This window comes from Bos taurus, chromosome 8, assembly GCF_002263795.3.
Source record: "Bos taurus isolate L1 Dominette 01449 registration number 42190680 breed Hereford chromosome 8, ARS-UCD2.0, whole genome shotgun sequence".
Classification (NCBI taxonomy): Eukaryota; Metazoa; Chordata; class Mammalia; order Artiodactyla; family Bovidae; genus Bos; species Bos taurus.
In genome coordinates this window covers 82554881-82580679 of record NC_037335.1, presented here as the reverse complement: position 1 = coordinate 82580679, position 25799 = coordinate 82554881, and the positions used below count along the sequence as shown (strand labels likewise).

Here is a 25799-nt window from a genome sequence, read left to right as displayed (position 1 = left end):
AAATAGCTCAACTGGAATTCCATCACCTCCACTAGCTTTGTTCGTAGTGATGCTTCCTAAGGCACACTTAGGCACATTCCAGGATCTCTGGCTTTACGTGAGTGATCACACCATTGTGATTATCTGAGTCGTGAAGATCTTTTTTGTATAGTTCTTCTGTGTATTCTTGCCACCTCTTCTTAATAAAGCAGATACCACAGATATAGAAAGGATTATAAGAGACTACTATGAATCATTTTATACCAACAAACTGGACAACTAGATGAAATTTATCATGTATCACTCTTAGAAACATACAGCCTACTAAGACTGAATCACAGTCTTAGTGATTCAGTTTTCTATTTTTTTTATTTCTAAGAAATAGAAAACGTGAACACAACAGCTCCAAGTAAGGAAATTGAATCAGTAACCAAAAACCTCCAAATAAAAGTTCAGGAACAGGCAGCTTCACTGGTAAAACCTGCCAAACATTCAACAAAGAATTAACACCAATACTTGTCAAACTCTTCAAAACAATGCAAGACCCTGAGATGCTTTCAAACTTAGTTTATGAGGTCTGATACCAAGATCGATCAGGATACCACAAGAAAGGAAAATTATAGGCTATCTCCCTGATGAACATAAATACAAAAATCCTCAGTGACATATTAGCAAACTAAATCCAACAGTACATCAAAATGACCTTACACTTTGGACAAGTGAGATGTATTCCAGGGATGCAAGGATGATTCCACATATGCAAATCGATCACATGTTACAACACAGTGACAAAATGAAGAATAAAAATCATATAGTCATTTCAATGGAGCAGAAAAAGCATTTGAGGAAATTCAACATCCGTTTATGATAAAAACTCAACAAATTTGGTATAGAGGGAACATGCATCATATATATATATATAACCAGCACACAAATAAGATCATACTCAATGGTGAGAATTGAAAACGTTGCATGTGAGACAAAGCAAAGAAACAGAGATGTCTACTTCTACAGCTTTTATTCCCATAGCACTGAAAGTCCTAGCAAGAGGGGGAAAAAATCCAAACTAGAAAGGAAGTAAATTGTTGCTATTTGCCAATGACATAGAAATACGTAGAAAACCCTAAACACTCCACCAGAAAAGTGAAAAAACTGATAGAAAAACTGAGCAAAGTTAGAGGATATTCAATCCAATACAAAAAATTTATTTTATTTTTATATACTAATAACAAACTATTAGAAAGAGAAATTAAGCAAACAATCCCATTTGTAATTATATCAAAAAGAATAAAACAACTAGGAAAATTTAAACAAATATAAGACTTGTACACTGAAAACTACGAGATATTGATTAAAAACTTTTTAATGTCATAGATAAGTGGAAAGAAAATCCATGCTCATGGATGAATATTGTTAAGAAATCAATAAATGCTGCTGAAAAAACTGGATACCACATGCAAAAGAATGAAACTGGGCTACTATCTTATACCACACACAAAAATGAACTCAAAATGGATTGAAGATTTGAAACTAAGACCTGAAACCATAGAACTTCTGAGGAAAACATAGGCTGTAAGCCCTTTAACATCTTGACAATGATTTTTTTGAATTAACACCAAAAGCAAAAACAAAAAAGCAGGACTATATCAAGCCAAAAAGCTTCCCAGCAAAGGAAATCAACAAAATGAAAATGAAACCTACTGAATGGAAGAAAATATTTGCAAATCATGTATATAACAAGGGGTTAATATCCAAAGTATAGTGAAGACTATAACAGCAGAAAATCAAACAAGTAGCATCATTTGCAAGACGATAAACTAAAGAAATAGTGTATAGTATGCAAAATACTGGAAAAATTTTTTGTCTAATCACCAATGAAATTGCAGCTGATTCTGGTATTATGATTGCTAGAAAAATCATCCTTCTCTGCCTTAATCTGATTATGAATTGTATATAGAATGACTAAACTTTTACCATACAAGATGGTATTATTTTTAAAGTTTTGCCAAACAAGACAGTAGTATTTGATTCATCTTCATAAAGACTGAATTTCAATCTTAAGAGCCTAAATCTAAATAATCGTTCCAAGAATTAGTATTTGAAATGCAAAGTTTGTATCTTTTCCTCTAGGAATTTATTCTTGGCACAAAATCTTTATTTCACACATTCTTGGATGATTTATTCACCCTTGAAAATGTTAAAAATATATGTAAGATGTATCATGTAACACACATACATAAGTCAAACTCATCACTCCTTAACTGATAACATTTAAATTCATTAAAAGGATATTTTAAAATGGTTCTAACATTAATTTTTCAGGATTCCACTGCAATTTTGGCATGAGCATAATAAATACAAGGAAATTTATTTCTCTTCCAGCTATTTCATAGACTATGTTTTAAAAATGCACAAAGTTTTAAATCAATCAAAACAAATTTATCTTTCATAAATTTCATCACACAAAATTATAATTGTTGTTCACATAGGCTTCGGAGGGATATTGTAGGATATAACTGGTAATCTCATCAAAACCCTTCTTTACAGAATTTCAGTTCTAATGACCAACTAAATTCATTTACTGATGTCATTAAAACAAAAGAATATAAAAATATATATCTAATATAGGTAAAATGCTTGGAAGGGCACTACCAAATACCCTTCATAACATTTTTGAAGACATATTTGAGGACCTGAGGAATTCATCCTTTACCTATGTAAAAGAAAACTCCTCCCTACCCAAAAAAAAAAAAAACCCACAAAGTGATTTTTCCTAGAAGAAACCTAAATACAACAACAACCAACAAGATAAAACAATAATTTAAGCTCAACAAAGAACAGGCAGTTGGAAGGACTGGGTCATGCAAAGTAATGGCATGTTAAATGTAACTAGATTAAATTATCCAACTAAAAGACAGTGTGGTTGATTAGATTAAAAAAAAAAAAAAAAAGACCCAAATATATACTACCTACAAGAGATTCACTTCAGCTTTAAAGACACATATAGACTGAAGATGAGTGAATGGAAAATGATATTCCATGCAAATGGAAACCAAAAAAAAGCAGGCATAGCTCTTTTATGTCATACAAAATAGGCTTTAACCCAAGCACTGTAAGAAGAGTGCTTGAATTGACAAAGAGTCAATTTAAGAGGATGTAACAACTATATTTATACACCCAATATCAGAATATCTAAATATATAAGGCAAATTATTAACAGAACTGAAGAGAAAAAAAGGTCAGCAATAAGCGACTTCAACACTTCACCTTCAACTATGGATCACTCAGAGAGGAACACTGAACCTAAACTATGCTTGGATCAGACTGACCTAAGGACACATACAAGATACATCTAACAATAGCAGAATACACATTCTTACCAAGCACATATGGAACATTCTCCAGGATAAACAAAATGTTAGAACACAAGACAAATCTTAATAAACTTTAGAGAACTAAAATCATATTAAACATCTTATTTGACCTCAATGGTATAAAATCAATCAAAGGGGAAAACTAAAAATTTCACAAATAAAATGCTCCTCAACAAACAGTGGGTTGAAGAAGAAATAAAAAATGAAACTAAAAATACCTAAGACAAATGAAAACTGAAATAGAACATACCAAAACGTATGGGACACACAGCCAAAGGAGTTATGAGAGGGAAGTATACAGTGATAAGTGCCTACACACACACACACACACACACAAAGATATCATATAAACAACTAAAATTTACACCTCAAGAATTTAGAAAAAGAACAAATTAAGCTCAAAGTTAGTAAAGGGCAAGAAATAACAAAAAACCAGAAAGTATAAATGAAATAGAGAGTAGATAATACAAAAGATGAATAAAGCTAAGGGCTGTTTTTTTTTTTTAAAGATACTGACAAAACTGACACCTTTAGACTAAGAAAAAGAGAGAAGATTCAAATAAATATAATTAGAATGAAGGACATATTACAAATAATAACCCAGAAATATAAAGAATAATAAAAATTACTCTGCATAATTATATACCAACAAATCAGATAAACCAGAATAAATGGTAGGTAGAAACAAATTCCTATAAACATACAACCTACCAAGACTGAATCATGAAGAAACAGAAAATCTGAACAGAAGAATTACTGGTATGAAGATTCAATCAGTAACCAATACCTCCAAACAACAAAAATCTAGGACCAAACACCTTTGCTGGTAAATTCTACCAAATAAAACCAGTTCTTTGCAAATTCTTCCAACAACAACAACAAAAAGGAGATGATGCTTCCAAACTCATTCACAAAGCCAGCATTATCCTGATACCAAAGCCAGATAAGGATACCACAAGAAAGGAAAACAGGCTAATATGCCCAATGAACATAAATGCAAAAAATCTTCAATGAAATATTAGCAAACTAAATTCAACAATACATTAAAAGGATCATACACCATCAAGTGCGATTTATTCCAGGGATACAAGGATGGTTCAACATACTCAAATCAATATGAAAACAAAGTGAAAAACAGTACTTGAACTCTTGAAAACTTAAAACACATTAAGAATTATAATGTTTCATTAGGGTCAAATTAAATTTGACACTAAGAATGTGTTTATGCTACTGAAAATAATAGGAAATTTAAAGTAACTATAATTATTACTAATAATACCTTAGGCCAAAGCTTCTCAAAATTTTACACTGAAATGCCCCAAATTATAGACAAGAGTCTATAGACAAGACCTTCTCAGAAATTCTATGTATGAGAATTATATAAAAGATACGATTTTACAACTTGTAGAAAGTAGTTTATTACCATAATAAGATAAGGATTTCATGAAATCACTTCAACTTTATTTTTATCCAGTTTCCTGGATGCTGAGGACAAACGTCAGACACATACCTCTGTGTCTGTGTGTGCATGCGTGCGCATGCACGCTCACAAGCTCAGTTGCACAGTCATGTTCAACTCTTTGCGATTCTGTGGACGATAGCCCATTGAGCTCCTCTGTCCAGAGTTTTCCAGGCAAGAATACTGGAGCAGGTTGCCATTTCCTACTCCAGGGGATCTTCCTGACCCATGGACTGAACTCACATCTCCCCTGTCTCCTGCACTGGCAAGTGGATTCTTTACCACTGAGTCACCCAGGAAACTGCACACATACCTACAATACACCTTTTTTGTGGATTTCATTTTTTTTTTAAGAAATCTCTTATTTTTTTTTAAGAATTATGTATAAGATATTCATAAATGTATATTTACAAAGGAGAAAGCTTAAGAATGGTTATGAATAGCATTAACAGTCACATGGTCACGGACAGACAAGCCTAGATCTTAGCTCTTCTGACTCCAACTTCAATGGCCCTTGTTCAGGGAAGATTTGTTTCATATTTTCAGGAAGTGGTTATTTTGCTAAGCAACTTCATCAGGACATAACTTTGATAGAAATATCTACAACTGTCTGTTTTTCATTCTCAAATAAATAAAACAATACAATGGACTTCAATTAACTTTACATACACATTCATGGAAATTTAACAAATTAATCAAATTAACTGAAAATTTTGACAAGCAAAAGATTGAAAGCTTCCCCAAAATTCAAACAAACTATATTTTACTATTTTGAGAGTAAATCAAATCTAATTTAAGGATGAAACTGGTAATCCTTCAGAAATTAGGTTTATAAAACAAACATTTAGTGTCTATAAATTCATTTTAAATTTATACTATAATGTGTAATGTTTCAAAGTTTCTATACACCTTTGCAATACCAGCTTCATAAAGTTTACATTTCTAGATATCTTACCTTTTTTGCTGTAGAAGGGGGATCCTTTTTCATATTTCTCAGTAAAAACTCTGGCATGTTATTTTCAATATCTTCACGAGTTCCCTTTTTACCCAAAACTGCAGCTAAAAATGAAATAACCTAGGGGGGAAAAAATCCAACAGTTTTAATCACTGTGTATTGTGATGGACAAAATTTTATGACTCACATGAACAGCTACTCAATTAGGGAGAATATGAGTGTGTACAAATAGATTTGCTAGGAAGAAAAACAATATGAATCACTAATATTGGTTTTCTTTATTTGCATTAATAAACAAAAATATAATATAAAAGTTACCACTGAATGCAGTAAAACAAAAATCCTCACACTGCCATCTCTTCCATGATAATTCTTTAAATAGATATATTTTATTGAAGTATAGTTGACTTACAATGTTGTGCACTCTACGAATTCTTTCTCAGTCTCCTTAGCTGAGATATTTTCTTATGCATTTCTATTCATGGAATCTATCTCTTCATTATTGGCTATTACAATAAACTATGTACATTCCTTTCTCCTTGTAGAAAACAAACTCCTTAAGGGAATAATATTCGGTTAATAAGTTTGTCTATTTTTCTGTATCCAATAAATATAGGTAACTCAAGGATGCATATTACAATACCTAAGGTAATCACTAGAGAAAAATACAAGTGTGTAACTACTAATCTGCTATGGGAAGAATAATAGAATAATATGAACAATCTACACAAAAAGAGGATGAAAATGAATAGATGACATGCAATCAATAAAAAGCATATAGTAAAACAGTAGGTTTAAATCTAAATATATTTAGATGGATATATGTAAATGTATAATTGAACCACTTTTCTGTACACCTGAAACTAACATATCGTAAATCAACTATACTCCAATATCAAATAAAAAATTTAAAATAAATCACCTATTTAGATTTATTTTAAATTTTTTATTTGATATTACATGGATGTGAATTACATGGAAGTAGACTAAATAGTTTAATTAAAAGACAAAAGATTTTCAGAAACAAAACATGTGTGCTTTACACACAAAAAACCTAAGACATAGAGAAAATTGTAAGTGAAAAAAATGAAAAAAAGATAGATCATGCAAACAAAAACCAAAGAAAGTTAATATAGTTATATTAATATCAGATAAGTGAAGTCGCTCAGTCGTGTCCAACTCTTTGCAACCCCATGGACTGTAGTCTACCAGGCTCCTCCCTCCATGGGATTCTCCAGGCAAGAGTACTGGAGTGGGTTGCCATTTCTTTCTCCAGGGGATCTTCCCGACCGAGGGATCAAACCCAGGGATTGAACCCAGGTTGCCCACATTCCAGGCAGACACTTTAAACTCTGAGCCATCAAGCACTACTAAATTACAGAGGGACACGATATTGATAAAAATTATTTCATTTGCAAGTTGTAAGAAGTGTTAATTATTAAAGAAAAAAAATCTACTGAAACAAAATAAGTAGACAAATTCATAAGCACAGTGATATATTTTGAAATAACTTAATGTAAAGATATAGAATGTATTAGTAAAATGATAAACAAACTTGACCTAATATACATCTGAAAGACGATAGTAAACTATAGCAAAACATACTTTATACTTAAAGTACACATAAAATATTTACCAAAATTGATATGGAAAGTCATAGAACAAATCTTAATCCGTCCAATAGACAAAAATCATACAGATTATGTTCTTTGGTCACAGTATAAGAAATTTTAAAAAATAGAAAATCCCCAAATATTTGAAAAGTAAGGAATATATTTTAAACTAGAATTCACAACGGAAATTAGAAAATATTTAAGATGAATAACAGTGTGTAATAATCACATATTAAACTTATGAAATACACTTAAATACATGCCTTATGGACTTAAATGCATATGGACACACATTAGGACATAAAAGGAGCTGTTAATAAAATACCTAACCATAGATCTGAAAAATTTATAAAAATAACAGAATTTATTTCAATGAAAATTTTATTTAAATTTTAAGAAAACTTAAATACACAAAAATAGAATTATAAAACATGAAAAAGCATAAAATAAAAAGGACTGACAAAGCCAAATGACCATACTATGAAAAGATTTTTTAAAGTGATAACTCCCTAGAAAATTGATAAAAAGAAAAAGAGAAACTAAGATAACAGGCAAACACACACACAAAATATGTATAGTACAAAATAAACAATGTTATGTTAATACCTATGAAATTTCAGGTGAAATGGAAAACCAGAACTTACCAACAATGAAACAAGAAACAGAAATTTTACATACTGAAATAACTATTAAGTTCAGTTCAGTTCAGTCGCTCAGTCGTGTCCGACTCTCTGCGACCCCATGAATCGAAGCATGCCAGGCCTCCCTGTCCATTACCAGCTCCCGGAACTCACTCAAACTCACGTCCATCAAGTTGGTAATGCCATCCAGCCATCTTATCCTCTGTCATCCCCTTCTCCTCCTGCCCTCAATCCCTCCCAGAATCAGAGTCTTTTCCAATGAGTCAACTCTTCGCATGAGGTGGCCAAGGTACTGGAGTTTCAGCTTTAGCATCATTCCTTCCAAACAACACCCAGGGCTGATCTCCTTTAGAATGGACTGGTTGGATCTCCTTGAAGTCCAAGGAACCCTCAAGAGTCTTCTCCAATACCACAGTTCAAAAGCATCAATTCTTCGGCGCTCAGCTTTCTTCATAGTCCAACTCTCACATCCATACATGACCACTGGAAAAACCACAGCCTTGACTAGACGGACCTTTGTTGGCAAAGTAATGTCTCTGCTTTTGAATATGCTATCTAGGTTGGTCATAACTTTCCTTCCAAGGAGTAAGCGTCTTTTAATTTCATGGCTGCAATCACCATCTGCAGTGATTTTGGAGCCCAAAAAAATAAAGTCTGACACTGTTTCCACTGTTTCCCCATCTATTTCCCATGAAGTGATGGGATCAGATGCCATGATCTTTGTTTTCTGAATGTTGAGCTTTAAGCCAACTTTTTCACTCTCCTCTTTCAATTTCATCATGAGGCTTTTTAGTTCCTCTTCACTTTCTGCCATAAGGGTGGTGTCATCTGCATCTGAGGTTATTGATATTTCTCCTGGCAATCTTGATTTCAGCTTGTGCTTCTTCCAGCCCAGTGTTTCTCATGATGTACTCTGCACAGAAGTTAAATAAGCAGGGTGACAATATACAGCCTTGATGTACTCCTTTTCCTATTTGGAACCAGTCTGTTGTTCCATGTCCAGTTCTAACTGTTGCTTCCTGACCTGCATATAGGTTTCTCAAGAGGCAGGTCAGGCGGTCTGGTATGCTCATCTTTTTCAGAATTTTCCACAGTTTATTGTGGTCCACACAGTCAAAGACTTTGGCATAGTCAATAAAGCAGAAATAGATGTTTTTCTGGAACTCTCTTGCTTTTTCGATGATCCAGAGGATGTTGGCAATTTGGTCTCTGGTTCCTCTGCCTTTTCTAAAACCAGCTTGAACATCAGCAAGTTCATGGTTCACGTATTGCTGAAGCCTGGCTTGGAGAATTTTGAACGTGTGAGATGAGTGCAATTGTGTGGTAGTTTGAGCATTCTTTGGCATTGCCTTTCTTTGGGATTGGAATGAAAACTGACCTTTTCCAGTCCTGTGGCCACTGCTGAGTTTTCCAAATTTGCTGGCATATTGAGTCAGCACTTTCACGGCATCATCTTTCAGGATTTGAAATAGCTCAACTGGAATTCCATCACCCCCACTAGCTTTGTTCATAGTGATGCTTTCTAAGGCCCACTTGACTTCACATTCCAGAATGTCTGGCTCTAGGTGAGTGATCATACCATCGTGATTATCTGGGTCATGAAGATCTTTTATGTACAATTCTTCTGTGTATTCTTGCCACCTCTTCTTAATATCTTCTGCTTCTGTTAGGTCCATACCATTTCTGTCCTTTATCGAGCTCATCTTTGCATGAAATGTTCCCTTGGTATCTCTAATTTTCTTGAAGAGATCTCTAGTCTTTCGCATTTTATTGTTTTCCTCTATTTCTTTGCCCTGATCACTGAAGAAGGCTTTCTCATCTCTCCTTGCTATTCTTTGGAACTCTGCATTCAGATGGGTGTATCTTTCGTTTTCTCCTTTGCCTTTCGCTTCTTTTTCATAGCTATCTGTAAGGCCTCCTCAGACAGCCATTTTGCCTTTTTGCATTTCTTTTTCTTGGGGATGGTCTTGATCACTGCCTCCTGTACAATCACAACTCTCCATCCATAGTTCTTTAGGTACTCTGTCTTTCAGATCTAATCCTTTGAATCTATTTGTCACTTTCACTGTATAATTGTAAGCGATTTGATTTAGGTCATAACTGAATGGTCTAGTGGTTTTCCCTACTTTCTTCACTTTAAGTCTGAATTTGGCAATAAGGAGTTCACGATCTGAGCCACAGTCAGTTCCCGGTCTTGTTTTTGCTGACTGTATAGAGCTTCTCCATCTTTGGCTGCAAAGAATATAATCAGTCTGATTTCAGTATTGACCATCTGGTGATGTCCACGTGTAGAGTCTTCTCTTGTGTCGTTGGAAGAGGGTATTTGCTATGACCCGTGCGTTCTCTTGGCAAAACTCTGTTGGCCATTGCCCTGCTGCATTCTGTACTCTAAGGCCAAATTTGCCTGTTACTCCAGGTATTTCTTGACTTCTCTGTGTTAAACAGTAAATCCTTGTTGCTTTATTTATGTATGTATGTGTGTGTGCATACTAAGCCGCTTCAGTCATGTCCGACTCTTTGCAACCCTGCGGACTGTAGTCTGCCAGGCTCCTCTGTCTATGAGATTCTCTAGGCAAGAATACGCGAATGGGTTGCCATGCCCTCCTCCAAAGGAACTTCCCGATCCAGGGATTGAACCCCTGTCTCTTAAGTCTCCTACATTGACAGGCAGGTTCTTTACCACCAGTGCCACCTGAGAAATCCATTTTATGTATAGTAGTTTGTATCTGTTAATCAATCCCATATTGCTATTTTGTCCCTCCTTCTTCTTATTTCCCTTTGGTTACTATAAGTTTATTTTCCATGTCTCAGAGTGTGTTTCTGTTTTATATATATATATATATATATATATATATATATATATATATATATTAGGTTGTCCAAAAGTTCCTTCAGTTTTTAAGTAAAAAGAAAAGACATATTTTTTTCATTTTCACCAAGAACTTTGTTGAAAAATGAATTCACCATTTTGTTCCACTACCTTCTGCCATTTTTCAGGCAACTTAATTCGTCTTCCCAAAACTTTTTACCTTTTAAAGCAATGAACTATTGCAGGTGTCTTTTTTAGCCTTACAGAGAACTGAATTTTTTTTCAATTAAGAAAATTTTGTATAGTCTAAAATAAACGGAAATCTGAAGGTGCAATGTCTGGTGAAGACAGCAGATGAATCAGAACTTCTCAGCCAAGCTTTAACAGTTTTTGCCTGGTCATTTCCAAGACATAATATTGAAATTAGGCCTGTTAATACCCTATAATTATCTCTAAGGGTTCAAGTGACAGGGAGAGTCACTCATGTCTCACTTTAAATCAAAATACAAAAATGATTAAGCTCAGTGAGGAATGCATGTCAAAAGCCACCAACAACAAGAAACCCACCAAACAGCCAAGTTGTGAATGCAAAGGAGAAGTTCTTGAAGGTAATGAAAAGTGCTAGTCCAGTGAACACATGAATGACAAGAAAATGAAACAGCCTTACAGCTGATATTCAGAGGAAAGTTTGATTGACCTGAATAGAAGATCAAACAAGCCACAATACTCCCTTAAAGCCAAAGCCTAATCTAGAGCAAGGCTCTCTTCACTTCTATGAAGGCTGAGAGAAGGGAGGATGCTTCAGAGTAAGCCATCTCCATAACATAAAACTGCAAGGTGAAGCAGCAAGTGCTAATGCACAAGCTACAGCAAAACACCTAGATCTAGCTAACTAATTAATGATGGTGGCTATATTAAATGACAGATTTTTAATACAGGCAAAATAGCTGTATATTAGAAGATGCCATCTAAGACTTTCATAGCTAGAGAGGAGAAGTCAATGCCAGGCTTCAAAACTTCAAAGGAATGGCTGAGCCTCTTAGGGGCTAATGCAGCTGGTAACTTAAAGTTGAAGCCAATGCTCATTTACCATTCTGGAAACTCTGGGGCCCTTAAGAATGATGATAAATCTATTCTGTGCACATGTGTGCTAAGTCACCTCAGTCATCTCTGACTCTTTGCAACTCTATGGACTGTAGCCTGCCAGGCTCCTCTGTCCATGGAATTCTTCAGGGAAGAATACTGGAGTGTGTTGCCATGTCCTCCTCCAGGGGATCTTCCCAACCCAGGGATTGAACCTGTGTCTCTTAAGTCTCCTGCATTGGTAGGTGGGTTTTTTACCACTAGTGCCACCTGGGAAGCCCAAATCCATTCTACCTATGCTCTAGTGATAAAATAACAAAGCCTGGATGACAGCACATCTGTTCACAACATAGCTGACTAAGTATTTTAAGCCCACTGTTGAGATCTACCATTCAGAAAAAAAAAGTTTCCTTTCAAAATATTACTGCTCATCGACAATGTACTTGTTAACCCATGAGTTCTAGTGGAGATGTACAATAAAATCAGTGTTGCTTTTATATCCACTAACACAAAATCTATTCTCCAGCCCATAGATTAGAAATCATTTCAATTTTCAAGTCCATTTAAGAAATATACTACATGAGGTTATAGCTGCCATAGATAGTGAGTCCTCTGACAGACCTGGGCAAAGTAAATTGAAAACCTTCTGGAAAGGTCTTATTTTTCTGAATGCCATTAAGAACATTCATGATTCATGGAAAGAGGTCAAAATATCAACATTAACAAGAATTTAGAAGTTGATTACAATCCTCATGGATGATTCTTGTATGGTTCAAGACTTCAGTGGAGGAGGTAACTACAGATGTGGTGCAAATACCAAAAGAACTAGAGTTAGAGCCTGATGACGTAACTGAATTGCTACAATATCATGAGAAAACCACAAAGGATGAGGAGGTGCTTCACATTACTTATGTAAAGAAAGTGATTTCTTGAGATGGAATCTAATTTGGGGGAAGGTACTGTGAAGATTGTTGAAATGACAGCAAAGGATTTAAAATATTAAACGGATGCTGGGCTGGATGAATCACAAGCTGGAATCACGACTGCTAGGAGAAATATCAACCTCAGATATACAGATGATACCACTCAAAAGGCAGAAAGTGAAGAAGAACTAAAGAGCCTGTTGATGAGGATGAAAGAGGAGAGTGAAAAAGCTGGCTTAAACTCAACATTCAGAAAACAAAGATCATGGTATCAGGTCCCATCTCTTCATGGCAAACGGATGGGGAAGAAGTGGAAACAGTGACAGATTTTCTTTTCCTGGGCTCCAAAATCACTGTGGACAGTGACTGCAGCCATGAAATTAAAAGATGCTTGCTCCTTGGAATGAAAGCTAGGACAAACTTAGCATATTAAAATGCAGAGACATTACTTTGCCAACAAAGGTCTATATAGTCAAAGCTATGGCTTTTCCAGTAGTCATGTATGAATGTGAGAGTTGGACCATAAAGAAGGCTGAGCACTGAAGAACTGATGCTTTTGAACTGTGATGCTAGAGAAGACTCTCGAGAGTCCATTAGATTGCAAAGAGATCAAATCAGTTGATCTTAAAGGAAATCAGTCCTGAATATTCACTGGAAGGATTGAGGCTGAAGCTCCAACAGTGTGGCCACCTGATGCAAAGAGGTGATTCACTGGGAAAGACCCTGATTGCTGGGAAAGATTCAGGACAGGAGGAGAAGGCTTAGCAGGCCACAGCTTAGCAACTGAACAACAACAAAAGCAGTGGCAGAGTATTTTTTAAATTAAGGTATAGACATCATTTTTTTAGACACAGTGCTATTTATTGCATGCTTACTAGGCTATCAGTTCAGTTCAGTCACTCAGTCGTGTCCGACTCTTTGTGACCCCATGGATTGCAGCACGCCAGGCCTCCCTGTCTATCACCAACTCCCGGAGTCCACCCAAACTCTTGTCCATCGAGTCGGTGATGCCATCCAGCCATCTCATCCTCTGTCGTCCCCTTCTCCTCCTGCCCCCAATCCCTCCCAGCATCAGGGTATTTTCCAATGAGTCAACTCTTCGCATGAGGTGGCCAAAGTATTGGAGTTTCAGCTTTAGCATCAGTCCTTCCAAAGAACACCCAGGGCTGATCTCCTTTAGAATGGACTGGTTGGATCTCCTTGCAGTCCAAGGGACTCTCAAGAGTCTTCTCCAACACCATAGTGCAAAAGCATCAATTCTTCGGGGCTTAGGTTTCTTCACAGTCCAACTCTCACGTCCATACATGACCACTGGAAAAACCATAGCCTTGACTGGATGGACCTTTGTTGGCAAAGTAATGTCTCTGCTTGTGAATATGCTGTCTAGGTTGGCCATATAACACAGTGTAAATATAACTTTTATGTATACTAGGAAACCAAAAAATTCTTGTGACTTGCCTTACTATGCTGTCACTTTACTACAGTGATCTGGAAATGAACCCACAATATCTCTGAGGTATTCCTATATATTTCTAACCATGACAATTCATAATTCAATCTGCTCATCTAACATGATATAAAATATTAGCTCTAACTTGTCAAATTCCATGAAACAAAGATATATAAAATGCCTATTTTATTGAAGAATCTCATCTTTAGAAGAAGTTCCATAAAAGTGATTAAATTTGTAAGCTCTAATTATGGATTAGCTTTACTTAATTCACTAAATACATTAGTGATTTTAAAGAAAAATCTTTACATCCCTTTTTCTCACACACACTCATGATACAGAGCATAAATCAGAGATGGGGCAATAAGGCAACAAACATTCTCTCAGACCTACAGAAGGCATAGCAAAAATTGTCTATTTCTTATACACTTTTTTTAAAAAGCCTACATTCCTTATTTTCATCTTCCTGGGAGATAAAAAGGTAAGAGAGTATTTTGGAATCAAACAAAGTACGATGATTTTTTCTTGGTTTAAATAACAACAGAAACAACAATGTGTTATTTTGAAAGGGCACCTAGCCCGTTTATCCTTACGAAGTTCTCTTCCTAAAATCTGGACTGTTAATACATGCTGAAATGAGAAAAGCAATTTACCTTCAAAATGCTAGGACATTTTTGTTTCTGCTTTAAAAGCTTTGTGGCTCTGGAGGCTAATTAACCTTTCACATTGGGTTTTATGTCATTTTCTCCATGAATGAAAATAAAGAAAATATGATTATTTTCTTCATTACTATACTCCTGAGGGAACAACATGACTTATGATCTAAAGAAGTTTCAAGTTTTTGTATAGCTTTTGAATCAACTAAAGATCATATCATGCAAAAGATGGTATTGATAATAACCAAAGAAAGCTGTAATTATCAGCAGTCCCACCATTTGTCACAGGGTTGAGGTTTCCTATACCTATATTTTAAAAATGTATAGTAATGACATTTTTTATGATATCAATGAATATAAAATCAAAGATTCAAAGACAATTTTTACAGTTTGAAAAATGTTATCTTTCCTCGGCTGCTCGAAGGCATAATACCATCTTCACATAGCAGATGTGGCACCTCATGTTTCTGATATTGAAGATGATCAGGCATTGACTAGTCAAAATCATGTTGGAAAGAACATTCTAGCATGGAACAAACAGTAAAAGTATATGTAAAGACAGTCACAGAGGGCTTTATTATTTATTTTCCTCTAGTAGTCACCTGCCTATCTCGGTCACAGCTGGTAGTTTTCCAAAGGCTCTTTTCTTTATTCTTTGAACCTATTCTCCTGAGGAAGTAAATTCATTTATTCCACAAGCAATTACTTAACACCTTCAATGTGCAAGTCTCAAACTATGTGCATTGCCTAAGATTAAAGGAAAATAGAGTACGGCTAAAAGTAATACACTATGATTATTGAGGGACTTAATTTTACCCTAACTTTTTACACCAGAACTTAAAACATAGCCATTATTTGGCTATTTTCAACTGTTGATTTGAAAATAAAAGTGAATTTAATTTTTCACTTACCTCTGAACTCCACTAACAATGGAACTGTCATGAAAAAAAAATAGCTTAAATTCAGTTGTAAAGAAGGAAACACAAAAAGACTTAATCACACACTAGACAAACACTCCTGAAAATGCAGAGTGATTGTTTAGTATAAAGTCTAGATTCAGAACTCTAATTCTTCTGAATTACAAACCTTTGTGGTATATAGCTTCTGACAAGGCTCCCAAAAATTCCCACCTCTTGGTATCCACAACTATATTTCATACCCACTATGGTCCAGGTGGCAAGCAACCAAGGGAGGGCTTTGCTAATAGCTCATGCAGAAACAGTGGCCTCAGTCTAACAACACACAAGGAACTGAACCCTGCAACAACCACACGAGATAGGAAGTGAATCCTCCCTAGTCTAACTTTGAAATAACTGTAGCCTTAAGAGAAACTCAGCCAGAAGACCCAGCTAAATGGTACCCAGATTCCTGATCCACAGAACTGTAACATGATAAATGTGTATTGTTTCAAGCTGCTATATCTTGGAATAATTTGTTATACGGCAATAGATACCTAACATAAGCCTATCTGAAGAAAAGTATATACATGTGCTAATTCTGGCACACATTTTAGAGAAACAAGAGGCCTCTCTAAAGTCCACCAACTGAATTCCTAGTGTCCCAGAGATCCTAGACTAAGAAACTTCTGCTATGATAAACTCCAAACAATATGACAAAAGGCCTGCAGAAAGTTTAACCACGCTGTGTAGCGTAACAAATGTCAGAATACTTTTCTTCCATAAGGTATCACTAAGAAAGTTAAATTAATCTAAATATAACTATTATCTTAGTATTAACATTATCAAAGGTAAAAACAAGTCAAATTATACTACAACATTACTTTAAATAATGTATTTCATACTACTAAATAAGTACTGAGGTTAAAAAATTGACTAAACACCATCCTTAAGATACTTTGTGAGACAAACACACACACAAAATAATTATAATAAGTTCTGGGATACAAACAGAAATTTGCAGACGGTATCCACTCATGTATGTAATACATATGACATAATATGTATGACTTTATTAAATTTTAATTATAAAGTAAGTAAATACCTGTACAGTTTTTCCAAGTCCCATGTCATCACCGAGAATACACCCTCTTCCTTGGATGAAGTGTCCATAGAGAAACTGGGCTCCCTCCCTTTGGTAGTCTCTTAAATACCTATTGATAGTATAAGGAATAGAGTCTCCATTTTCAGATAATTGAAAAGGAACAGCTGACGATGGAAATTTTCGGTCTGGGAAATAAGGTTTTTCCAAATCTTCATCATCAAATATAAAATTCCTGGAGCAATCTTTAACAGATTTCACTTCTTGAAGTCTCTTAAGAGGTACTCTCCTTTCTTGAAAATTTGAATATAAGATGACTGCAAATGACTTTCCATTTTCATCCACTGTGATAGATTTTATGCTTGCTTCACAAAGTTTTTCATTATCTGGAGAAGGGGCAAGACATCGTTCTCCTGGATGCCATATATCTACAATAATAAAGGAGAAAATAAACTTTCCAAATCTAACTTTTAAAGTAACACCTCATTTATCCACTTCTATGAGAAAAAAATATTCCTCATATAAATACCCTTCCCAAAATCTGAAACAAGACAAATTATAGGTATTTTCCTAAAGTATATTATCATAATAAAGGGTATATAATTTATTTCCAGTTTTTCTCACCCTATGTGTCATAATCTCCCCATACATGTTTAATCTATTTATTCTGATTAGGTGGATATGGGTCATGGGCATTTGGTTTTATTATTGTGGTTGGTTATTATTGCTGAATTCAAAAGGTGATTCTGATGCACAGCCAGGATTAAGAACCACTTAGTTAAATATTCATGATGACTCATGAACATCATGTGTAACATTCATAATATGGCAGAATAACTGTGAATAGGACTTGGTAATAGGTAAGCTAAAATCCTCTGAACAGCTGTATTTTTGTGATTCTTCTGTCTGCTTTTTTAGTTATACCATCTTCTTTTTCTGAACAAAGCTATTTCTTCTCATTGTCAATACGGCTGTTTCTAAAACGTTCCTTGAATTTGTATACGACTAATCAAGGGAATCTCCAGTTCAACAGCAGAGTGACATGTACCAACTCCGTCACAGCTTTTTCCATTCAAGGTTTTGAAAAGCTGAAGTTCTTAAGAATGAGATGAATTCTAAGATCTCTTTCTACTATCATTTCATTATCCTTTGAAAAGTCTGACTTCTCTCTATGTATGAATTCATTCTGTGCTTAACTGTACAGCTATTTTATTTTGTATTCAGAAAATACAGTACTATGGAATGGGGAGGGAAGCCTCTACAGAGTATAATATTGGTACAATTAAAATGTGCCAAATAGAGGAAATTAAGTAAAAATAATTTTCCTAATGGAATGTCATATAACAAGAACTCCAGAGGAATTGTATGGCCACAATTGTAAGAATACTAGGAATTATTTTTTTTTCATATATTTCTTGCAGAGATCATATGATCATTGGTAGTTCCCCAGGGTCTTTCTAATGATTCTGAATTAGGCTTTATAACATTCATGATCATAACTAGTATGTCTATATTCTCTTCAGTAAGAATAGCTCATTATGCTATTCCTCATCAGTTGTTCCTCAAAAGTAAAACCATTATTCTAACTTTGATAAAGTTGTTTTTATATAACAATCAGAAGCACAGCAAAAAAAAAAATCTATTCTCCCACTCTAATTTTGCTTTCAAACTGTCTGAGAATTATTACACTCTTCTAAAAACGTCCTAATGTGAAAATAACACTCCAATTCACTATACAGAGATAAGTCAATGGGCCCTATTTTCATAACAGTACTATCTGAACCTTAAAACCTATGTTAAACCTTAAGGTAAGTCTTAACACATTACTTGTTTCATATGATTTGTCTGCCTATCCAGCATATGCCTTGTAATTTTTTAGAGGTTTAATTCATTAACTTATTTATTATCAATGTATATGATTTAATACCAGCTATTTACCAGATACTGTACCACACTATGAGTATAAAAATGAAGAAGAAAAATGTCAAAAATGACAGTCATTAAACCTTGCTTGAAATTGCTGCTAAGTTGCTTCAGTCGTGTGCGACCTCATAGACAGCAGCCCACCAGGCTCCTCTGTCCATGGGATTCTCCAGGCAAGAACACTGGAGTGGGTTGCCATTTCCTCCTCCAATGCATGAAAGTGAAAAGTCAAAGTGAAGTCGCTCAGTCATATCCGACTCTGTTTGAAACTAGTTTTTCCCAATTTCATTAAAAGGAATCACTGTCCAGCCAACTTTTCAAGGTAGAAAACCTTTAGTCAGCCTTATTCCTCTTCTGATATTACTCCCTACATTCAATCCATCAGAATGTCCTGGTGGTTCTACTTAAAAAAAAAAAAAAAAAAGCCATCCCTTTCCTCCATGCCACCAACTCTTCAAAATAACTATTGGCAAACTTTTTCTGTAGAGTCAGATTTTAGCTATTTATTATTTTAGATTTTGCAGGTTATACCGTTGCTTGCCTTTGTAACACAAAAGTAGCTACAGACACATAATCAAATGGATGTGGCTGTGCTCCAATAAAACTTTATCTATAAAATAAATGTTGGGCTGAATTTGGTTCTGACTGTAATGTGCCAACGTCTGGCTTTCTCCTAAATTACTGCTTTGGACTCAATTCTCTACCCATTCTCTCCACTGACATTATCTCCCCAATACAGTCCATTTTCCACATAGCTGCAGTAGCAACTACTTAAAAATATTTATCACTAAATCTTTAATTTAAAATCTTTTAATAACTACCCACTGCAGAAAGAATAAACTCCAAGCTTCTTACTATGGTCTACGTGACCCTGTATCATTTTCCCCTACTTACCTCTCCAACTTAAAATCTATCAATATTCCCTTTGACTCAAGCATACTAAGCAGGTCTTCTCTCACTTATTGTTATGTCATTGCCTCATAGATTTTGTTTCTGATCGTCTTATTTAAAGTACCCCACTATTCTGTACCTGAGTATTTTACTGCCTGTATAGCACATACCACAATGTTTAATTATCATGTTTACTTTTTAGAAATCTGCCTCTCTCACTAGAGAATAGTATCTTTTCCAAGAAAATGTCTGTATTGTTCAAAATTTTATCCCCAGGGCCAGCACACAGTAGGCACTCAATAAACTTGCTGAATATATTAACAAAAACACATTCTAAATCTCATAGAACTTTGATATCTAGTGAGAGAGACAAATACTAAAAAGTTCACACATGTGAAATTGTTACTTTAAGAGTGCTGTAAGAAAGAGGGACTAAAGAAACAGTTTAAAAAGGAAGAAAATTTAAGCAAAGAATGTCAGTCGGGGGGTACATATAGCAGGTGCAAAAACCTCATGGGCTTCACACAACAATCTATAGAAATCTATTAATATTTGGTTTCTGAGTTTGGGTAACTTGTAGAACTAAGGAGATTCAGTTAAGTTTGATCTAGGGCAGTATCTCTCAGCATTCAAAGATCAGAACAAATAGTTTAAATTAGGACGATTTCCTTTTGGACTGAATGGTGGGTAAGGCTCCTTACAATCTGGTCCCTATGTCCACTTTAACTTCATTTCCTCCCTTTCTCCTGATTTCATCCCAAACTTGCCTTCTAGCTGTTCTTCAACCATGACAAGCATACTCCCATCTTCGGTCCCTGAGATTTCTGTTCCTCCCACCAACCCTCTCCCTAAATCCCAATGTGACTGATTCTCTCACTTCATTCAGGCTTCTACTCAAATGGCATCTCCTCAGAGGTATCTTCTCTGATCACTCAATCTAACATACCACTCCCTGCCACTCTCTCCTCCTTTACTCTGCTTGATTTCATTTTCAGAAAAAAAATGGAAATATCTGTTATTGATTATCTCCTTCAGTTCCCCGGAGTAGAGACAATTTGTGTTCACTGCCAAATTCTGGACACTGAGGACAATGTTTGAAACTCAAATACTTGTCAGATTAACAAATATTTATATAGAGCTTACATTTTGAGGTTTATGTGTGCCACACACGCAATTTATACATAGTAGTTCATTTAAGCCTTACAACAACCTGTTCACTACTTCATGTAAATACTATTATTAGTTCCCTTTTGTAAATGGTGGAAACAGATAAAGGTTAACCACAGTCACACAGCTAGAAAGTGTCAGAGCCTGGATGTGAATCAAGCTATCTGAACTTGTAGCTACGATGCTGTACCAGTACACACATGAATGAACAATTCCTTGGAACTGAGTAGCCCTCAGTTCAGTTCAGTTGTGTCTGACTCTCTGTGACCCCATGGACTGCAGCACACCAGGCTTCTCTGTCCATCACCAACTCCTGGAGATTGCTCAAACCTATGTCCATCAAGTCAGTGATGCCCTCCAACCATCTCTGTCATCCCCTTTTCCTCCTGCCCTCCACCTTTCCCAGCAACAGGGTCTTTTCCAATGATTCAGTTCTTCACATCAGGGGGCTGAAGTATGAGTAGCCCTGCCCCCTTTTAAATGAAATATGAACATCCCAGTTACTATAATCTCCACTCAGCAGCTTCATCTACTTATTTTACCTGCCAGGTTTCTAAAGGTATTTGTATTTGTGGTCCCTGAGTGATAGTGTCATCAATTTCTAGTCTTCAGAGCTGAGGCTTGTTACTTTAAAGTCTCTGAAGTTTGGTTCTATATTCCTCATCTATTTAATCAGATCAGTATCTTGCTCAAAATAAAACATGTAAACAATCAGCATATTTCTAGGCACAGAACAAGCATTCAATATCTGTAAGTTTTTGCTTTATCACTATTAATAACGAAAACTATTAATGTGGGGGGCAAGAGGACATCCCAGATGACTTGTGGCAGATAACCATGTTCTCCCTAAACCACCCTTAGTGACCCATTAAAGGTGACCCTGACTCAATACATCACATATAATGTGTAATAAACTGAACTAATCTCAATCTATATTCACCTACTTAATAATGAACCTACCATTCACTAAGGACTGAGGCATACAACAGAGAATAAAAATACCAAACATTTACTTAATGTTTACTATGAGCCAGACACTGGGTCATATTAAGTGCTTTGCATGACACCATCTCAATTAATAGTCAAAAGAACTCAATCAATAATGATTTCAATTTTACAGATGAGCAAACTACCCAAAGTTGCTCAGCAAATGACTGTCAGAGCCAGCACTAGATCCAAGGGCAGTCTGACTTCAGAGTTTCTCAACACTGAATCACAAAGAACTAGTCCCCGCCCTAGAGGGGGTACACTATCTCCAGCTGTCACTCACAGAGGCCACAGGGTAAAACCCCGACCCCAAGGGAACTGGCATGAACAGGTCCAATCCTACACAGTCAAGACAGGTGTCTGGGCAGGGAGGCGAGCTCGGAGCTTATACCTTTGCTGTTGGTTTCCGCGTGGGGCTTCGGGGTAGACTGATCCATCTGGCCAGGGGGAAGGGCTTGGCAGCCAGGTTGCATTTAACACCCCACAAGCGGCAGAGGACCGCCAGGAGGAGGTAAGCAGGCGGAGGGTGGCAAACTCCACCTTCCGCCACCCTCCGTACATCGCCCTCCCCTGGAGCTCGACGTCACGGCACGGAGGGAGCAAAGGTGGAGCCTGATGGGGTCCAGGGAGAAGGGACGGTGGCCTCTGCGACAGCGGCAGAGCCGGAGGACGCTATGGTAGCTGGCAAGGCAGCGCTCACCTACTAGCCTGGAGCTCCGCCGGCGAGGGTAGACAACAGGCTGCCTATTCGACCCTTTACCCTCCTGCCTCTCACTGTTGGGCCTCCCTCTGCAACCCAGCGTAGCTTCCAACCCGAACTCGGAAAATCCCGCGAGAACTGGCTCCGTTACGGTCCACGGGATCTCACGATAACAAAATCTTGGTTTACATGGGCGGAGCGATCTTCAGGCCGTCTTTCCACTAGAAAGCATGCAACACAAAGATCCGCGATAGTTGCAAGTAGCGCGCGGTTTGGTATCGCTTGCCTGCCTTGTGCGGCTGTTGCGGCTGCAGAGAGAGGCTGGAAGGTGGCCGTGGGCGTGGACCTGCTGAGGGTCTTTTAAGGACCGGTAAGAAAGGTGACGGCCTAGCAGGAGACCATCGTCCCCGCGCTCCTTTGTCCATGGGATTCTCCAAGCAAGAATATTGGAGTGGGTTGCCATGTCCTCCTCCAGGGGATGATCCATAGTCAAGTCTCCCTCTAAGTGCAGCTGGGAAAGATTATTTGGTTTTAAGGGCTCACATGATAAAATTGGGTCCTCCAGTAATCCAGGATATTCTTCCCTTATCAAGATCTATACCCTCAAGCACATCAGTAAGATTCCTTTGCCATATAAAATAACATATTCATGGGTTCTAAGGATTAAGATATGAACATCTTTGGAGATCATTATTCTGCCTACCCCAGCGTCTTAATGAGGAAAACTATGGCTATTTCATCTGTAAATAGATATCTATTTTTGACAGATACTAAAAATCAGCACGTTTTCATAAAATGCTTCATCTAGAATAGCATTTGTTTCTGTTTACCAGCAGGTAGAAATTTTGTATTGAAGAGAAACATCTAATTCGTCCATTAACTATGTGTTACATGTTGGACCTCAGATATGGTTAGAGATGAGACATTTATCCTCACTGCTTCAAAGTCCTCACCCATGACAGACTCATAATAGTGATCCACCTAAAAAGAATTGGACTTCCCTGGTGGCTCAGACGGTAAAGCGTCTGTCTACAATGCGGGAGACCGGGGTTCGATTCCTGGATTGGGAAGATCCCTTGGAGAAAGCAATGGCAATCCACTTCAGTACTATTGCCTGGAAAATCCCATGGACAGAGGAGCCTGGTAGGCTACAGTCCAGAGTCGGACACGACTGAGCGACTTCACGTTCACGTTAAAAAGGATTATTGTAAGAATTAAATAAAATAAATACAACACCTAAAACAATACCTACTCATAGTAAGAATTTAGTAAGGAATAGTATTGCAATATTTGGAGAAGGCAATGGCACCCCACTCCAGTACTCTTGCCTGGAAAATCCCATGGATGGAGGAGCCTGGAAGGCTGCAGTCCATGGGGTCACTGAGGCTCGGACACGACTGAGCGACTTCACTTTCACTTTTCACTTTCATGCATTGGAGAAGGAAATGGCAACCCGCTCCAGTGTTCTTGCCTGGAGAATCCCAGGGACAGGGGAGCCTGGTGGGCTGCCCTCTATGGGGTCACACAGAGTCGGACACGACTGAAGTGACTTAGCAGCAGCAGCAGCAGCAGTATTGCAATATACTGTTGTTATCAATGGAATTTGTCCACTTGAAAGTTGCATTCTGCATAGCAATTGCTTCAGTTTAATATTTTGGCCAATAGTTGATACTGCATTATTACTTAGATTAGAATTTTAGACTAGGTTCTAACTTAAACAGCACAGATTGTAAGACATATTTTCTAGGTGCAGCTGAACAAAACTTATTACTGTCATTACATGCATCTTGATATTAGAAATTTTAAAATGTAGAAAAAAATTCTTGGACTTGATGAAATATATCTGTTTTACTTAAATTCTGTAAATTTTGTCCCTAAAATCAATAGAAATTGGAAATTCCAATCTAGCTTATTTTTTTGTCCTACACCTATTAGAGAAGACATTTGATTTTTCCCTCCACTGAAATGACTAGTTATGTAATGTCATATTTTTCCAGAGGTCCACTGATTTAACAAAAATTTTAGAAATAAATATTGATTTAAAGGAAAGGGATCATCTGGTTGATGGAACACTCTAGTGACTAACAAAGGCAGTTGTTTTTGTTGTTCAGTTGCTCAATCATGTCTAGCTCTTTGCAACCCCATGGACTGTAGTATGCCAGGCCTCCCTGGTAAGGACCAATGGAAGCAGAGGGAACCTCAGTTTCTGATTATTTCTTATTTCATCTCACCACCATTGTTATGATACATGGTGGAGTAGAAATAATCAGGACATAAAAATATGTTTTAGTGAATTAGATGCCTCACAAAATTAGACACCCTCAAACATTCCTTTCCCCATTTAACAATAGTGTTTGTCTCAGCCCATTACAGTGATGTCTTTGTCTAGGTGGTAATATTGTAAACATCCAACACTATAATAGTATACCCCAAAGTGAAATTAAAAGACTTGCAAAACATTCAGGAATTCCTGAAGTCAATATAAATGATATTGGATAACTACATCACACGTGAAAACTGTTGGCAAAGTAGTATCTAGCAAAATTAAGCATGTAAAAACTACAAAAAGAGAAAAAACACAGATGATGGTAGCATAGACATTTCAAAAGAATATTACTTGACTATCAAGGTGACCCCTGAGAAAGATGATTAAACCTTTTAATGTTTTACAAAAAAAGTAGTCTTTCTTTATATTCCCACTGCAGGAGTCAAAATTGTGACTTCCAAATTGTGAGTTAATCTAGCAAAAAGGCTCAAGAAAAAAATAGGTACATGTTTTAGTCCATTTTGGTTGCTATGACAAAATTCTCCAGACTAGATAGCTTATAAACAGCAGACATTTATTTCTTACAGTTCTGGAGGCTGGGAAGCCCAAGATCAAGGTGTTGGCATAGTTCTATTCTGGTGAAGGCCCCCTTTCACTCATAGCTGGCCCCTTCTTCCTGTGTCCTCACATGGTGGAATGGACTACAGAGCTCTGTGGTATCTCTTTTTCAAGAGCACTAATCCTATTAATGCAGATGACACCACCCTTATGGCAGAAAGTGAAGAGGAACTAAAAAGCCTCTTGATGAAAGTGAAAGAGGAGAGTGAAATAGTTGGCTTAAAGCTCAACAGTCAGAAAACTAAGATCATGGCTTCTGGTCCCATCACTTCATGGCAAATAGATGGGGAAACAGTGGAAACAGTGT

At 36.5% G+C, this 25799-nt stretch overlaps 1 protein-coding gene and 1 long non-coding RNA gene across 5 annotated transcripts in view; one reads left to right on the top strand and one right to left on the bottom strand.

The window, feature by feature from the left end:
- ERCC6L2 (ERCC excision repair 6 like 2) overlaps window positions 1-22729 on the bottom strand; it is a 155015-nt gene extending 132286 nt beyond the window's left edge. The window contains exons 1-3 of one of the 3 annotated variants that reach the window (XM_005210398.5): window positions 22609-22729; window positions 16944-17368; window positions 5768-5887 (exon numbers count right to left, since the gene is read on the bottom strand). In XM_005210398.5, the coding sequence (XP_005210455.2) occupies window positions 5768-5887; window positions 16944-16967 (144 nt within the window). In that variant the 5' untranslated portion in view covers window positions 16968-17368; window positions 22609-22729. 3 annotated transcript variants of the gene reach the window in all.
- Window positions 22730-22810: 81 nt separating this feature from the next.
- LOC101902831 (uncharacterized) overlaps window positions 22811-25799 on the top strand; it is a 76484-nt gene continuing 73495 nt past the window's right edge. For both annotated transcript variants that reach the window (XR_009495641.1, XR_235666.5), the window contains exon 1: window positions 22811-22978. This is a non-coding gene — a long non-coding RNA (uncharacterized lncRNA). The remainder of the gene's footprint in view (window positions 22979-25799) is intronic.